The following is a 17290-nucleotide window of genomic DNA, read 5'->3' as shown; positions in this document are numbered from 1 at the left end:
TCCGGGGTAATTCGAGTTTTGCAAGATGCATATCGCAAGAGGGATAACCAGGAATACTTTCGTTACGTTATATCATAAATTCCCTGGAAGATAAAACGCTTACTTCGGGATTTAGCTTCGATTACCTTACATTAGTCTGCATTTGGGAGCTGAACGTTCCTCTCTGTGCTATTTGGGGAGTGGATCTATGCATGGACAGGTTATTTAGAATAATCATTGATGACTTTTCGTGTTTCTTCTTCTTTAGATCTTGCATAACTTACCTGATGGTGGACTTTCTGCTCATTACTTATCAAACTCATACGATTCAGCGTCACCTTGTCATCTATAAGTAGTTTGCTTACTGCATACAGCCTGCAATCGCCATATCGGAGTAATCCAACAAAACTCAAAGCAGACGAAACGAGTAATAGTAATTTTAGCGATTCAGAATGGGGGATGAATTTCACCATGACGAGCATATCCCGAAAGTCCCGAAGACAAGGTCAACGATCATAAGGTATTTCGCTCTGGTGAGTGCGACAGTGTATTATGAATGTCAGTAAGCTGCTGATCTATTTGTCTACGATTATAGAGTCTTCACATGTTACTCACAATGGCTCTCTTCCTGGTCGCGTTCTTCATTACTCCTAGTATCGTTATGATCTTGATTTTAGCAATTTCAGTGTTTGCCATGTTGGTCTACGTTCCAGCGACGATCGGATTGACAGCTAGATTGAAAGTCACTCAATGGGATAGAGCCTGGGGAGAGGTTGTGTATTTGGTATTTCAGGCCACATTATGGCTAGGTGAGTTTGATGAGATGTACGTCGTTACGCTTGGAGCTATACGCTGATGTGGTACTACCTGTTCTTTTCAATCACGAACATACCCTCTTTGTGTACATCCCTCGTCTCGTTCCCTGCAACGTTGTAATGCTGTCCTATCTTCTCATTCGATTAACTCCTCAGCCAACGCGATAGTTGGTGGTATCGTAGGAGGACCCTCATATTGCTCAGAAAGACTATATGAATTAGGTAAAATAGGAGGTACAAGTAAATATTCCTATGAACCAATAACTTCAATTCAAACTTTATGTAATGGATTTTCAGCGCAAATTGCTTTATCTTCAATTCACGTAGTTGCTTTATTATTATGGATTTGGTGGATTTATAAAACAGTAACAAAATTATCATTGAGAAAATCAGCAAGTAATCCTGAAAAATCATTATGGAATATATCAGTCGGTGAACTTATGAGAAGGGACATTAGATACAATAGGAAGTATGATGAAGAAGAATCACCAAATGGAGTTACACCTTTTGTGATTCTTCCTCAATCCCCGAATTCACAAGATGAACAGATAACTAGTAATGTTTCAGTTGAACCTGAAAGAGATATTGGACCTTATATTCCTCCTCCACCATATCAAAATTCTTATGAATCAACTTCACCAAGAAATATCATTCCAGAAACTCCATCGCTCACGAATATCAACTCTGCGTCTCCCATCAATCCAAATTATGCATCAGATGCTCGTATCCCACAATCACCCACGAACGAGTCAACATCGGAAGGTACTGATCCTATGGTTACCTCACCCTCAACACAGACAGTAGTGAAGAATGAGCAACAAATTGAACAAAGAACAACGTTGAGACGAGCTATGGATGAGAAGGAAGACAGTAAAGATGTGATTAGAAGAGCTTTACAGAGATGATGGGAGATTTCATTCATATGTATTTGTGCAAGTATATGTACTGTAAGAATTCAACGTCATCAAATCTTTTCTAAGCATAAATACAATGAATAGTGCGGCGGCCGCTTTGTCGAAATTGAGTTGTATTATGTAATTTTCGTAATCGCTCCATGAAAAAATAGTGAAATCGTACGATGTTTTAGACTGGAATTTTGATGATAAATTTAACGCGGTTTTTCCGTAATCTTCCTACCATTCCGGGATTCAGTCAGTCCTCTTATTTTGATCTTTGAATAAAATTCAAATTGATTTTTTATTGACAACTTGAATTAATATCATTCGTTTACGTTGCTTTGTTTTTATTTGACTACTATCATCATCGAAAGCATCTTTCAGATCATCGATCCAATTAATCAATAACAATATCAAGTAGTAATCATTTGGAAAATAATACACGGTAAACCGAATTTTTACTTGCTCGGGCTTGACCGATATTCAAACAAAAGGGTCCGATAGTGTGTACGAGTGTCAACAAAGGGTCAAAGACAATTTTTTTTTCTCACCTCGATTTTCATATCTTTTCGACCCATTTTGACAGGTTGAATTATAAATAACAAGAAAAAAAGGCTGTTCTTCAAGTGAACACGTCCAAAACTCACACTCATTTAGCTACATATACACGCAGAGTCAAGGTCAGTCCACTTTTCTTCATGTATATAGTCGCGTGAAGGAAAAGGTTGCTCCAAAAAGTGGCATGTGGCTTGAGCCAAGAATGAGAAACACGAAAAAAAAAACGTTTCTTGGCTTTTTTATTTTAGTGATTTCTGATGTTGATTCAACAAATCATCGGACCGATAATTCATTTTCTTGGAGAGGAAAGGATTGATCGCTGATACTTGCATATATTCTTCATCTTATTTCCATCAATTCATGCGTTTATCTTCCCAAAAAATAAAAACAATCGTACCACTCTCGACAATCGCTGATCGCACCATCCTTTCGACATTATCGTGCCACCTAACAACACTATCGCTTGATCGGATCGGTACCTTCGAATCCCTTTCCATCATCTCATCTTCACTACATGATATTCCCCACCATCACGCACTTGACATCACCATCATATAGCCAATATGCAATCTCAAACTATCGTTAGACCAACTTCTTTGGTACATCTCTCGTCGATGAAGACCTGGGGATTAGAAGGATTGACAAATGCAAAATTCACTTTTGATACGTGAGTGCATAACATCCACCAAAACCTCCTCTCAACAGCCTCGTTGCTTTGTCTAGAAAGATCGATCTCGATGGCTGCCGACGATTAAGGCAGAGAGTTTTGACCGGCAAGCTGACTTGTTCGAGAACAGTAAAACCACAACCGCTACTCTTTTGACTGTCGTGATCTCCTTACTATTGTTAGAACAACTAGTGTACAGGACTAAAAAGGCACACTTGCCAGGTGCTAAATGGACGATACCTATCATTGGAAAATTCGCGGATTCGCTCAACCCTACTTTGGCGAATTACAAAGCACAATGGAATTCAGGTCCTCTCAGTGCAGTATCGGTGTTCAACATGTGAGTATTGATTCTCAACCTCTTGACCCTACTTTCTACCTTCTACCGTGGGCCTGTCAGACATGATTGCATCGTAGCTGCTCTATAATCTTGAGCTAACCGTGAACCTTTGATAGCTTCATTGTTATCGGCTCTTCCAACGAAATGGCCAGAAAGATCCTCAATTCACCCAATCACGCTGAACCATGTTTAGTCGCTTCCGCCAAAAAGGTTCTCAGTCCGGACAACTGGGTATTCTTGCACGGTAAAGTTCACGCTGATTACCGAAAAGCCTTGAATGTTTTATTCACCAAACAAGCTCTATCGTGAGTCGATAGATTCATTTGTCTAGATCATTTGCTAAAGCCGAGCCGTCTGGCTTTACAGTGTCTATCTACCAATCCAAGAAAGAATTTACCGATCATACTTCAACAAATGGGTTTCTGACAAAGAAGGAGCTAAGCCTTACATGATGGAAATGCGAGATCTTAACATGGATACTTCGCTATCTGTATTCTTAGGACCATACGTTACAGAAGCTCAACGAACGGAGATTAACAAGAAATACTGGTTAATCACTGTTGCATTAGAATTGGTCAATTTCCCATTAGCTATTCCAGGAACCAAAGTATACAATGCTATTCAAGCTAGAAAAGTCTGTATGAAATACTTGGAATCAGCCTCTGCTCAAAGTAAAATTAGAATGGCAGATCCCAATGCTGAATCGGAATGTTTATTAGATGAATGGACTAGAGCAATGATTCAAGCTAGAAAAGCACAAGATGATGGAGAAACTACTAAATTACTTTCTCGAGAGTATTCAGATAGAGAAATTGCTATGGTTTTACTTTCTTTCCTTTTTGCTTCTCAAGACGCCATGTCCTCTGCAATAGTTTACGCATTCCAACTTACTGCCGATCACCCTGAAGTACTTGCTAAAATTAGAGAAGAACAATACAGAGTTAGAGGAAATGATTTAGAAAGACCTTTGACTCTTGATATGGTAGATGATATGGTTTACACCAGAGCTGTGGTTAAGGAAGTTCTTAGATTCAGACCTCCAGTTATTATGGTGAGTTATCTGCAGCAGTTCTTCTACTGCGGTCTAGTTCTCGAAATCGGAGCATAATCATGCTAATAATGCTATATCTCGTATTAGGTTCCATACGAAACCACCAAAGCATTCCCTATTTCCGCCGATTACACAGTCCCTAAAGGCTCTATGATCATCCCCGCTTTCTGGAATTCTTTACATGACGAGACATGCTATCCCGAACCAGATTCTTTCAAACCTGAAAGATGGTTACCTAATGAAGATGGTTCTGCTCCTTTGGCCGATTCGAAACCTCAAAATTACTTGGTATGGGGTAGTGGACCTCATAAATGTATTGGTGGTCAATATGCTTCTATGCATTTGGCAGCTACACTGGGTACTGCCTCTGTATTGATGAATTGGGAACACGAAGTTACAAAAGATTCAGAAGAAGTAAAGGTTATTGCTGCGTAAGTTGTTGTTTTTTTTTGCTTATCATCAGAGCCTAAATTGGAATCTTGCTAATCTTTTGTTTTCGTTGTGTAAATATAGTATTTTCCCTAAAGATGAATTACGACTTAAGTTCACTCACCGAGCTCCTCCAGCATAGAGACTCTAGATTTGAACGAACTTGAAATGAGGAAAGAACAAAAACAGCATATAGGTGATATATACATATATAATTCAGGACTTTTGAAGTTCTTAGAGAGGCAACGGAAGATAAATCCTATTCATTATCGTACTATCTGTTTTTGTTTCTGACATTTCTATCAAAGAAGTAATTTGTCGAGAATGAAGAGTCTTGGAAGAGGAGATTGATAGATTGAATGGATGTAGTATCTTATTCTTATTTATGATTTTGATGCATTTATTTATTTCAGCCAATTGATCTTCTTATCCAAGATCTGCATTAGGCAAACTCGTAGACTACATGATCGAATGATAGTAGTGTATATTCCCAAACGAAAAAAAGGATTCAGACCAATTTAACCAAGTTTACAGGATAGCCGATGGCGGGATCAAATTTGATAAAATGAAAGAGCGATAAGATTAATCTTAAAAGTTCAAAATTGGCAAGTCTCATCTTGTTTAAAATTAGTTAATTTACTTTGTAACGAATCTAAATATTTTCCCCATCTGTTATATATATCATCTCCACTAGGAAGGTGGAAGATCTGCGGAGATATACAACAGAATTCACTCGGAATTTTGTGGATAAATACACTTATAAGATATAGAAGTCAATTCAATCAAAATGTTCTATGTAATTGGATTAGGATTAAGTGATGAAAAAGATATAACAGTTAAAGGATTAGAAGCAGTTAAAAAAAGTGAAAGAGTTTATTTAGAAAGTTATACTTCAATTTTAATGGTTGATAAAGAGAAATTAGTAAGTCATTCGTAAATAACCTTTTCTGTTTTGTCCGGTAAATTGATTTATCTTTGTTTGGAAAATTTAGGAAGCATTTTATGAAAAACCAATTATAATAGCTACAAGAGAATTAGTTGAATTAGAAGCTGATGAAATTTTAAAAGATTCTGATAAAGTTGATATTTCATTTTTGGTTGTTGGTGATCCATTAGGGTGAGTTATAATTTATTTTAAATTCTTAATACTTCAAAGCAAAAAAAAAACAAGGAATTGTAAAATACTAAAAAAAAGGAGAAATACTGATATATGAATGATTGATATTTAGAGCAACAACACATACAGATTTATTACTTCGTGCACATTCTAAAAAAATTCCAACTCAAACAATTCATAATGCAAGTATAATGACTGCATTAGGATCAACAGGATTACAATTATATAATTTTGGTCAAACTTTAAGTTTAGTTTTTTATACAGAAAATTGGAAACCTTCAAGTTGGTTTGATAAATTAAAAGAAAATTTAAAATTAGGTGTACATACTTTAATTTTATTAGATATTAAAGTTAGAGAACAAAGTGAAGAGAATATGGCAAGGTGAGTTTTTCTTTTGCGAATAACATTTCATTCTCAACAGATATATGTTGAATAATTTGAAATTGACATTATGTAAAATAATGAACTAACGGGATATGTGTAAATAAGATAATCCTTTTAGAAATACTCATGCTGATAGTTTTTTGTTATACTCTTTATAGAGGAAGACTTATATATGAACCACCTAGATTTATGAATCCACAACAAGCATTTTCTCAGATTTTATATACTGAATCAGAACGTCGTTCAGAATTAAATTCAGAAGAAGAAATTGAAAAAGAAGATTTACTTCCACCTTCAAAAACTTTAGCAATTTCATTAAGTAGAATAGGTACACCTAGTCAAAATTTAATAAGTGGAACTTTAGAAGAATTATCAAATTTATCAAAAGAAGAATTTGGTGATCCATTACATTCTTTAGTTATTGTTGGAAAAAGATTACATGCTTTAGAATTTGAATTTGCAGGTAAATTTGCTATTGGTGGTGAAAATGGTGATTGGTGGAAAGTTGGAAAAGAAGTATATGGTGTAGAAAGGGAAACTTTTTAGAAATATAAGATCGAATATTTGTTCCCCAGTTTTGTACTCGGGATAGAGTATATACGGTTTAGAGTAAGCTCTTTGATAGATGAGTGGAATATTATCTGAGCATTGCTTGAGTAACGCAAACACTACATAATGTATACTACATCACTTTGTTATGTCCGAATATAACGATAGTTCTTGGTATACAAGAATCGACTGCAGAGTAAACTCGATTTGACTTTACTCTGGTAGATGATATGAACAAATTTGGTTTCTGCCACTATACAACAGAAGCTTCTTAAGAAGTCTTTCATCGTTGTGTGCATCTATGTGTGAATTTGATGCTTCTTCAATGAGGTTTTTGCGCATTAATCATCGTGCAGTCTTCTTTTCACTCCCTTTGTTCTTCTTTAGTCACCATCTTCAGACATCCATTCTGACTGTACAATCTTAATTCCGGAGAAACTCCTCTCATCTTTTAGATTATCAAGACCACAATATCACAATGTTCGCACTCTACACCCCTATCCTCCTGACACTCGCCACTTGGTTATGGTCTATAAATTGGAATTCCTTCACTTCGATTTCCCATGAAGCCATGGAGATTGTTTGGAAAAATGTCCCTCAACAAACTATTCATTTCTTCGAACGTCTTCCAGGAGAATTTATCGATTCTGTTGCAGATTTGAATCTCACTCATACACCCCATATGATCAAAAATCACTTACAAGAACAAATTGAAAAGGGAGAACAAGTAATAGCTTATTACGATTGGAAAGAGTTACCTAAAGGAACTATTCAATGGGTTCAAGATCATCCTTATCAAACTGCCTTGAACGCTGTCAGTGTTGTGGTTTTTTATGCGCCCAATTTAGTATGGAGCCCGATTTTACGACACAGAGGATTTGGAAAGCCTGGTCCTGCCTATAGTAAGTACATATACACCTCTGTGGTCCGTTTTGAGCTCAATTCAAGGAAACCAAGGTTCTTGGGCATCAGAATATCAATCCCTTAATCATCCTGTCCCTGCGGGAGGAATTTTCGCTACATTTCAATCTGCTAATGCTAAAGGAAGTGGTTATGGTATTGGGACCTTGAATGCTGCTGTCAGGTCAGGAGTAGGGCTGGTCTCAGGTGGATGTTGGTTATATTATTGCTTTGGTGAAAATTCTACAAAGGCTGGAAAAAAGGGTTATCAGGTCCAACAACAGAGGAGATGAGCTTTCTCGTCATGTCTGTAAGATAGTTCTTGTAAATATGATTCACACTTTCAAGTCAGATATATGCCTTAATTACTTGTATATTCAACGGCCAGTTAATTATTCAGTAATAGTTCTTTTCTGACTGGATCATGCTTCAAGTATTGAATATGTATATTACATGAAGGATATCTTACAAGCGCCCAAACAATCTAACTATTTCCCCGGTTTCTTGTTCATTTCAAAGGACCAATTATCTATCCTACACATATACACCGAGCGTACAGAACAAAGCTACTATGCCGCCTCCTGCTAATGCAGAAGCTATGAGAGCTGTCGAAAGTTCGGCAATGGGGAATTTCGATTTTGGTAAACTATATACAAAGTCATTAACGTCAGCTCCCATTGCGGGAGATATCCATCGCTACAAACTATTTCTAATCAACCGATGCTTCTACTCACGTTGTGAAAAGGAAAGTGAGAACGAAGAAAGCCAATAGCGATATGAAAGCTATACTTGGAAGTAGACTTATCGAGATTGGTGCTTGAAATGCGGGAAGGGATGAATGAAGAGCCTAAGATGAAGGTGAGTATCGTCAGCTCATCTATCAATGCATCACAAAAGGTAAGAAAAGATTCTCAGGTTTTGAACCCTGAAGCTCACCTTGATAGAAGCGTATGTATCTGACATCTTGCTTGTTTTCTCTTCTTTGGTTGGTCTTGTGTATAATCAAGCTGAATTCAATATGATTGAATATCTTTCAATCACGGTGAACCTCGAGCGTGGAGGCTGCGAGGCAAGTTCATGTGCCTGATAAGATTCTTCTTGAATATGATGTATGAGCCTGATGATATCAACTGATTAGATAGCACTTTCAACGTCGCGATTAATTGAACAAAATCAAAACACCACTACATTCATTTGAAGAATAACAATTTTGTAATTGACTGTAAGGATGATCAAAATTCGAGCTTGAGACTATCAAGAATGTCTACAGACTCAATCAATCCTAAATTGAATGGTGAATCATCAAAGCGAATTCCAACTTCGGAAACAGCAGTATTTCAACATTCGCCTGAACCTGATTCAAAATTAAAAAGGGAATGGGAACCTGGATGTCAACCTGATGAAATATATGATAGGTATCTACCAAAATGGAGAGCCTGGCTAAGACGATATCTCGTAAAGAGATTGAGGGAGGAGAAAGTTTGGATGGCAGATTGGCAAAGTCGAGTTAGGACGGAGGGTAGAGATAAATTTTTCTATTGGACTGCTATATTTGGTAGTAAGTGATCTCATTCAGGCGTTCAAGTGGGACGCAGCTTCTCGGATCTTGAGTATAAAGCTAACACTGTTTACAAACTTGTTAGCCCATACGTTTTTTATGACTTTCCTACCCATGTTATTCTTCTTTGGCTTCCCCATAAAAGCTCGAGGGTGAATAATCTATTGCTGATGATTCTGTCTTGGGCTCCATCGCTGACAAACATGGCTGTAGACTCCTATACGTAGTCGGAATGGGCATTTACATATCTTCTTTTGCCAAAGATTTGGTCTGTACACCTCGGCCATATAGCCCGCCAGTCATACGGCTGAGTGAGTGGTCAACCAAATAGCTGTTGTATGCATCTTAGCTGACTTGGGAGGCAGGTATGAGCACACATCATCATGAATATGGTAAGTAAAGATATAGCCTGCTAGGTTATTTTCAAAGTTTCTGTTAAACTGATAAATGCTTGCCAGGCTTCCCTTCTTCCCATTCGACAAATTCTGTTAGCATAGCCCTCTTCTTTGGTGGATGGCTGTACGAGCTGCGCAATCAAGTAGGGATGACAAATGTTGTTGCTGGATGGAGCTGTGAGTACTTCTGCATCTCGAAGGTCACTTGAACGTGGAGCTGACCTGGGATTTGTAGTCCTCGTAGTATACGCTGCGAGCGTTGTTGGTGGAAGGTTATACACCGGGATGCATTCTACGGGTGAGCACAGTCTTTAACCTTCCGTGAACGACCTACAATAGAGAGCATTGTTCAGCGAGCTGACCGTATTTGTAGCCGATATCATCGGAGGAAGCTTGATGGGAGGTACTTGTTGGCTACTTTGGCTTATAGTTGGGGATAGTACTGAGGGTTGGGTAAACACGGGTACTTGGCTAGGTAAGTTGTTCCGGGTTCATTGGCGTACAAAAATCGCTGATCACAGTACTTGATAGTACCTGCAATCTCTATACCACTTACACTAGGAATGGTGCATTATCATCCAGAACCGTTAGATGACTGCCCGTGTTTCGAAGATGCTATAGCTGTCTTAGCTGTCATCTTAGGCTCTTTCGTTGGTCATTGGTGGGGTGTGATCAGTGGTGAAGCTATACCACCTGCGGTTCAACGAGAAACGTATCAAGCGGGTCTAGTTCAGGGATTAACGATAACCATTTTCAGGCTTGTCCTTGGTGCGTTGTAGACTGGACTTCAGGAGAGTTAATCTGGGCTGACAATTTGCTGGTTCTGCAATAGGTCTTGGAATAATGTTCGCATGGAGATTGATAGCTAAGACGACACTTTTAAGAATCTTACCTCCATTATTTAGGACTTTTTCAAGGGTATCAGGAGAAGATCTACCCACCAGAAGATTTTATAAAGCTGCTACGTGAGTCTTACCCATATGGTGCGTACGGAGAAAATGACTGATACAAGTGAAAACGTAGTGATTACAATAAAGTACCTCAAAAAATTTCATTTAGGCATATACCTTCAGTAGTGGATTTACAAATTGGTACAAATGAAAATTCATCATTTTCAACCTCTCCAATTGATTCTCCTCTTTCGCACATGAATGGAATAGCTTCGAAATCTTCCGCTTTCTTACAAGCTCCATCTATGAATGGGTTGAGCAAGAGATCTCGGAAAGAAGAAGAGAAGCATCAAGTGGAGGAAGACAGAAAACGGAAAGATGACGAGATCAGGTTGATGATTAGAATTAATAAGAGAAAAGGGGACAGATCGAAATATGATGCTGAAGGTGAGTTGAGAACCTTCCTTATGCGAATCCTCATACATTGTAGTTAAGGTATCCTGATTAAGATTGATCTTCTCTTCACCTATCTTCCGTACATCTCGGATTGTCACCATGTGCTGATACTCCTTTGATTCCTTTTAGTGCTCACAAAAGTTGGGGTTTATTCTGGGATTGGTCTTTTAGCAACGACTTTCATACCTATCTTGTTCAACAAGATCGAAAATATAATATTAGCATGAATGCCATGTTAGCAGTGATTCTGGCTTAATCGACCGTCCCGCTCGAATGTGAATATCGACAAGATACATCTGAGGATTATTTTGTGACCACGGGGGCCGATAAATCATTTCTGGGTCTATCACAATCAAGACGGGGTCCACTCGACCGGCGGTAGGGAATTTAGGAACGAAGACTAAACAGTTCCGGACTCCATCATAAAGGGCTACATTCCGACCCCAATGCGCTTGGTCCGATCAGTTCATCAGAGGGCGCAAGTAAGGTACAAGTCAGGCCGCCGGAAGGAGGCTGATGATTGACGAGTTGACAGATTTGCCAAAGCAGTCAAAGAGCCATTGTATAGGATTTTACTGCTCACGGGTTCCGGACATACAATTCAGAATCGCTAAGATTTTACGATTACTTAGCCTTCGTCAAATATACCTGGTCGAACAAGACTTACAACTATTAGCTATTTCTCCCCTGCCTGAACCGTGTGAGATCCCTTTGAGGTATTTGATCTGTGCGAGGTTATCATATCTAGGGAACTGATTTAGGCGATTTTTATGCGTGACTACCATCATTCACGTCGATCTAACGGAGATCTAATTTGACGAATAAGAGATATACCTCCGAATGTGACGTACCTGCTTGACGAGTCGGAATAAGATCAAAATTAACCTCGGTGATTCGATCACGTTTCCCTAAACATGCATAATTATCCTAAATCAAGGCTGATACCTGATAATAACGTCAAGTCCAGATTGTCAGTCAGCGTCACGATCCCCAATACCTGTGCGACCCTTTGAACTAAGGTGAAGGACAACATTGGTACTATACAACAGTACGTGGATACGGGCGTAGTGGAAGGACTTAGGTCCTTTCTTTAGGACAGAAACAGAGACAAAGATTCGCAACAACCTGGTATCGTAGCTTGTCAACTTATGAAGATGGCAAGGAAGCTCACCGCTAGTTTGTGTATAGATGGTTCAACTCGGTCCTTGTGCCTAAGCTCATACAGGATCTGAAAATCCTATGTTGTGAATCAAGTCTAACCGCACACAGCAGATCTACGATAGCAGCTCTATTTCCGCAGAAACCTCACCCAAACACAGCGTCACGTATTTCTGTACAGCAATTAACTCCATCTTCGTTACCTAAACCATCCACCAAGTGCACATCAGGATGAATATCAACGCTGGCAATACTGCAACTATTGGTGGATTCGATGAAGCTGGAGCAAAAGCTTTATTCGCTAACAATGCTGTGAGTGGCCTGCTCCGCGGACTAGCCCTTAATTGCCGTCTCACCTTCCGAGATACTGTGAAGTGAATCTCATTTGGGGAAAGCTGATCTATCCATCCTGCGTGATTCTAGAAATTCATGCTTCGTAAGTCATGAAAGCCTTTTGTCCCGAAAAAGTGAAGAGTACTGAAGAGGATATGTTCACAAGGCTGTCAAATGTCTTCATTGATTATCGATACTTTTCTTGCCGGTGTACTGTTATTACAATTCATAACTTACTTCATGTGAGTATTATCTTGCTCAACTCCATCTTCCGAACAGAAAGCGGCGTAAATCTGTGACTCTGAAGACCGTGACTGACTGACCAATTTGGTTATTCAGGTATCAGAAAGATGATAAGATCTGGACAAAATGCATCGTTCTTTGGTGTACGGTAAGTTAACTTCCTGCCGCAGAGCTACTCAACTTGATACAGTACACGAAAGATAGACTGACCGATTGGATGCGAAGCTATGGAGTTTTGGTATAACTTTTTATTATTGGGCATATATGTCATACCTATTTGTAGACAATTATGGTCTATGGCTGTGAGTTTTCCAAGACCACCCTTAGCGGAACAATTCGTATGTTTACTGTGAACTGTGATTATCTTTTTAGACCATGGTTGGAAGTCCGTTGGCTTGCTCTTATGCCACTATTTGATGGTTAGTTCAATCACTTCATTGGTTTTGGCATGTTGATGGTCCATTTGATTATAGTACTCTGTGTTGGTGTGGTACAGAGCTTCTTCGCGTACCGAGGTGAGTCGCAATGAGTAGAAGACTACTCCAGCAGTATTAGATTAGCAAGCGTATTGTGCTGTGTAGCCTATCTCCTGGTTAGGCGAAATCGATTCATCTATGCTTTGATCATGGTACGTCATCCCTGATTGCTCTTGCTTAGCCTCCAATTATTGACATCAATTACTGACGCAACTCGTCTTTTATTTCTAGGCTCTAATCCTTGCTGCGTGAATATGTTTGCTTAATCTTCGATAAAGCCAATGTTAATTTCGATGATCACAGCGCTGGTGGTGGTATCGGCGTAACGATCGTTTTCGGATCCCAGCCTAGTTTATTAGGTGCTGATCAATCAGGCCCAACTCTCATCAGTCAGTGCTTTGATAGAATCGTGCAAATGAGCTGATCTGAGGACCTCCTTCAGCTTGGACAGCTACGACTACTGCTGCAGATGTGCTAATCGCAATCTGTATCTTATGGGGGTTATTACAATCTAAGTCTGGGTCGGTACAACTTTTTTTTTCCAAGTCTATAGTAGCGTAGATGTGGCTGAGTCGTTTCCATAGATGGGCTCATACTGACAAATTGATTACTCGGCTTATAAGATTGACTTTTGAGGCACAATTACCTCCTACTTTCCTAGCCATGGGATATGTCATTGAATGGTGTAAGTTGTTTGTCCTTACCAATACTCGCACATATCTTTTGTACCTATCTTGTTGATGACTTTTGATCAGCTCAAACCCCTTCATCATTGCTTGGAGCTGTTTTTCAAGCTCTTCAATCAAAAGCCTATACCATCGGTTTACTTTTCACATTAAATGCAAGGCTCACCTTCACAGTGAGTCAAGATGCAACAAGATCACACATTGTAAGCCCTTTTTCGATCCGAATTGAACCTAGCATAAATGACATTGCTTCATTTGAATTATAGACTCCTCAAGTATACGCTATGTCTGATAGAAAACCCACTCAACTAGAAGTTACCGTTCAACAAGAAACATACATTCATGTAAGTCTTCCTTTCTTCATTAGTTTCCCATCAATACAGTCAGTTCATCGAAATCCTGGAATTTTTTGTCATAGAATGACATTTATGCCAATCAGAATGGACAACAAAAAGCAAAAAATGATGCCAAATCCGATTCGACTTCGGATTATGATGAGCAACATGTAGTCACAAATGAGAATGGTAGTCGAGCAAGACTGACTTTCCCCGATAACATGGCTTGATCAATGGCCTCCAACGAGGTACGAGAAAATAACGGACGCAGGCGGATTTAGTGAAAAGTCTCGATGTGATGTCTTGTGTAAAGGGGAATGAAACAGAAGATGATGAAAGAAAAAAGACGACGACAAGCAAAGATGTCGGATGAAGAATATCATACTGTGTGCATATGTGATGTGTGATGTGTGAGATGGGAAGAAGATACATGATGTTTCAGGCTGGTCAGAAGGATAACGTGTAGCTAAATATTTCACTATGCGCAATATCTCTGTTGATGCCATTAAAAGGCAGAATCGTATATCAAGCATTTCAGGTAGACTTATTTTAGCTTTATCCCTGTTAGCTACATGTACACTTGTGCATACAATACAACATATACAATACAACCATCTTATCCAAATACAAGCAAATTCTGTTGAGAAATCAACGACTTGTATGTAGTTATCACAGCAGTAGGATATCTTGCATGAGAGGCCTCCAAGAGGGATCAATATTCCCTTGATCCCTTAACGCATATAGCTATGGAAAGTAGCAGCGTGTCAATATATACTCAAGCTGTTGGAAATGAATATAATGGCAAACTTACTTGTTCAAGTATACGTAGAGCCTCTTCTACGTCATAAGAGAAACTAACATCTGATCTTAAAGCTTCTATTACTCGTTTCGCTTGATTCCTACCCTCAGCAGTATACATCATTGATCCAACTATGATTGTAGGTACAAGCATGTTCACGGTGTACGATTTCCGGGAGGTCTCGAGATGTGTTAAGGCTAAACTAGCGTAGGATTGCACTGTAGGATGAGAATGTGTATACCCTAAAAGATCTACACAGATCACGACCTACATATTGATCGATCAGCTTCCATAAAAAATATAATTCAAGATTGTATAGGAAATAAATGAGCTTACCCTCATAGTGAAAGCTATAATTAGATTACCTATTTGCACACGAGCTGGTCTATTAGCACTCCCAATGGTCATTTCCCAGATGTTTAATTCAAGCAACATATCTTGTACTTTTTGAGCATGTATATTGATATACGCAGGGTTTGGTAATTTAGATAGAACTCCATGTTCATAGACCAGAATATTAATACGGTTGACAACTTCTAACATGCCTCTATCCATACCACATATGAATTGGAATGAATCTGGATGTTCTGCATCCGTGATTTGATCTGAGAAGTCGAACCTGAGCGCAGAACATTAACATCCTCTTTGTCCAAGGTCATCGAAAAAGTCTGTCGCAACCTGAGTTCTGGACCGTTGTACAACAAGGATAAACACTCACCACCAAGGCTGGAACTCTTTCTCCAGAAGACTAGGCGCCGTACCAGAAGCCAGACAATGCCAAACATCTATAATAGCTAAATTCTCTAATAAAGTCCGAGTTCGATCTAAAGAATCCGCCGACATTGTTTTAGCTTCTTCCAGCATTTTGGGAGGTCCCCCCCGTAGCTTGATGACTTGTAAGCCTAGGTTATACGCTTCTTTCCATGCTTGACTGACTAACATGACTTGTGATATGCAGATACAGACGATACTTGTTAAAATCACATCCGCAACGGTCTTCAATTCTGTCGTAGCTAGAGTGATATCTCCTTCCGTATTGCTCGCTGAAAGCTTCAGGTTCAAAGCAATTTTACCTAGTTCTATCGCTGCTTTTGAGGATGATATACCTGTATTCCTCAAGGAAATTATTTGGCTTTTGTTCGGTGGATCACTGGATGAAGGTAAAGGTGGTACTCCCCATCTTCCCACTGGGGGCTGTTGTATGTATTTCTTCTCCATTTGCAGGAACATTGATGATCTATGTACGGCCGCTATGGATATTATCGATAAGAAAAATGAATCGATCTCCATTGATGATCCTCGTCGATTTTGAAAGCATTCTGAGACGTCAAAGCAATGTATAGGTTTGTTAGGATGGGGTATAGCGTGTAAGTTGACCGTTCCTGCCATAAATCATAAAGCTTGAGCTGACATCCTATGACCTGATTCACCGATGTGATAGCTTACCGAAACACAGGAAATGTTGCAGCTGAACGAATATCAGCATACCTGAAGGATATATAGCTTGTGAAAATAGTACATACCAAAGATCTTTCCTTCGTATCTGGAATAGCTAACGCCAGTAAATCGACTAATGTAATAGCCGGAGGTATGGCTTCTAATGTACGTTCTATTGCATTCATTGATGATTCTGCGTGAGGTATTGAGCCAAAACTTGATGTTCGATCAGATGAAGATATAGTCAACATTTGAGAATAAGATGATCCGTCCGTAGGCGAAGGATATTTACACTAGTTTAATAGATTTTAGCGTTTGTCGGAACTATAAGTCATAAGGGATTGAAGACTCACAATCCTGACAGTCCTTTGGCATCTTCCACAAACAGGCTTTTGCTCATCGCATCTATGAATTCATTCGATTGGCATAATTCGCTTATGTCATGTACAGCTAGACGTACTTGTGTTTTGCTTTCCTACATGTCAAACAACCTATGTAGGATGTCAACATCATTCCGAATCTTTGAGTCTTAGAACAGAGCTTACCGGTCCGACTCCTTCTGTGCCTAGGATACAGCTCATCTGATACCGGAGGCATCTTATCGCTACAGATTTACCTGAAAGGAAATTAACTAACGTATATTCAGCAATAAATTGGAGTTATCTAATCTGGTGGCAAAGGATGCGAACGAAGTTGTTGTTTATTAAGCGTAACTAAAAGAGAGCCACGTGGCAGTAACATTCCTTTGGCAACAACCTCCTTTGGCTTGGGTGACAGACAAGCACTGGCACACAGATCATCTTGTGATGGGATCTGGGGTCGATCGGCGTCATGTTAG

General features: G+C 39.1%; 8 protein-coding genes across 8 annotated transcripts; 6 read left to right on the top strand and 2 right to left on the bottom strand.

Moving 5' to 3' along the window:
• Nucleotides 1–595: 595 nt before the first annotated feature.
• I206_107143 (uncharacterized protein) lies at nt 596–1699 on the top strand (the record flags this gene model as incomplete). Its single annotated transcript, XM_019157035.1, has 2 exons — nt 596–788; nt 951–1699. 2 exons carry the CDS (start codon nt 596–598, stop codon nt 1697–1699), a joined length of 942 nt encoding a protein of 313 aa, XP_019009753.1.
• Nucleotides 1700–2811: 1112 nt separating this feature from the next.
• On the top strand, nt 2812–4877 carry I206_107142 (uncharacterized protein; the record flags this gene model as incomplete). Its single annotated transcript, XM_019157036.1, has 6 exons — nt 2812–2915; nt 3046–3255; nt 3372–3560; nt 3622–4306; nt 4394–4737; nt 4820–4877. The coding sequence occupies 6 exons, from the start codon at nt 2812–2814 to the stop codon at nt 4875–4877; spliced, it is 1590 nt and encodes a 529-aa protein (XP_019009754.1).
• Nucleotides 4878–5522: 645 nt separating this feature from the next.
• Nucleotides 5523–6783, top strand: I206_107141 (diphthine synthase; the record flags this gene model as incomplete). Its single annotated transcript, XM_019157037.1, has 4 exons — nt 5523–5657; nt 5728–5852; nt 5965–6234; nt 6396–6783. 4 exons carry the CDS (start codon nt 5523–5525, stop codon nt 6781–6783), a joined length of 918 nt encoding a protein of 305 aa, XP_019009755.1.
• A 481-nt stretch (nt 6784–7264) lies between these two features.
• On the top strand, nt 7265–7979 carry I206_107140 (uncharacterized protein; the record flags this gene model as incomplete). The annotated part of the gene is made up of 2 exons (XM_019157038.1): nt 7265–7688; nt 7744–7979. The coding sequence occupies 2 exons, from the start codon at nt 7265–7267 to the stop codon at nt 7977–7979; spliced, it is 660 nt and encodes a 219-aa protein (XP_019009756.1).
• A 241-nt stretch (nt 7980–8220) lies between these two features.
• Nucleotides 8221–8649, bottom strand: I206_107139 (uncharacterized protein; the record flags this gene model as incomplete). Its single annotated transcript, XM_019157039.1, has 3 exons — nt 8221–8332; nt 8421–8533; nt 8623–8649. The coding sequence occupies 3 exons, from the start codon at nt 8647–8649 to the stop codon at nt 8221–8223; spliced, it is 252 nt and encodes an 83-aa protein (XP_019009757.1).
• A 297-nt stretch (nt 8650–8946) lies between these two features.
• On the top strand, nt 8947–11212 carry I206_107138 (uncharacterized protein; the record flags this gene model as incomplete). The annotated part of the gene is made up of 11 exons (XM_019157040.1): nt 8947–9244; nt 9330–9396; nt 9458–9555; nt 9610–9636; nt 9703–9816; nt 9875–9937; nt 10013–10114; nt 10171–10407; nt 10472–10604; nt 10663–10976; nt 11115–11212. The coding sequence occupies 11 exons, from the start codon at nt 8947–8949 to the stop codon at nt 11210–11212; spliced, it is 1551 nt and encodes a 516-aa protein (XP_019009758.1).
• A 1162-nt stretch (nt 11213–12374) lies between these two features.
• On the top strand, nt 12375–14446 carry I206_107137 (uncharacterized protein; the record flags this gene model as incomplete). The annotated part of the gene is made up of 15 exons (XM_070203455.1): nt 12375–12455; nt 12567–12579; nt 12643–12718; nt 12816–12867; nt 12945–13021; nt 13092–13138; nt 13193–13234; nt 13301–13347; nt 13427–13443; nt 13499–13584; nt 13638–13716; nt 13780–13880; nt 13951–14084; nt 14148–14225; nt 14300–14446. 15 exons carry the CDS (start codon nt 12375–12377, stop codon nt 14444–14446), a joined length of 1077 nt encoding a protein of 358 aa, XP_070059556.1.
• A 439-nt stretch (nt 14447–14885) lies between these two features.
• On the bottom strand, nt 14886–17049 carry I206_107136 (uncharacterized protein; the record flags this gene model as incomplete). The annotated part of the gene is made up of 9 exons (XM_019157042.1): nt 14886–14960; nt 15028–15282; nt 15352–15634; nt 15734–16397; nt 16462–16483; nt 16539–16745; nt 16806–16857; nt 16913–16943; nt 16998–17049. The coding sequence occupies 9 exons, from the start codon at nt 17047–17049 to the stop codon at nt 14886–14888; spliced, it is 1641 nt and encodes a 546-aa protein (XP_019009760.1).
• Nucleotides 17050–17290: the final 241 nt, after the last annotated feature.

The sequence above is a fragment of the Kwoniella pini genome, chromosome 10, assembly GCF_000512605.2.
Source record: "Kwoniella pini CBS 10737 chromosome 10, complete sequence".
Classification (NCBI taxonomy): domain Eukaryota; kingdom Fungi; phylum Basidiomycota; class Tremellomycetes; order Tremellales; family Cryptococcaceae; genus Kwoniella; species Kwoniella pini.
Note: the sequence above shows the minus strand (reverse complement) of the source record. Positions and strands in the feature narration are given on the sequence as shown.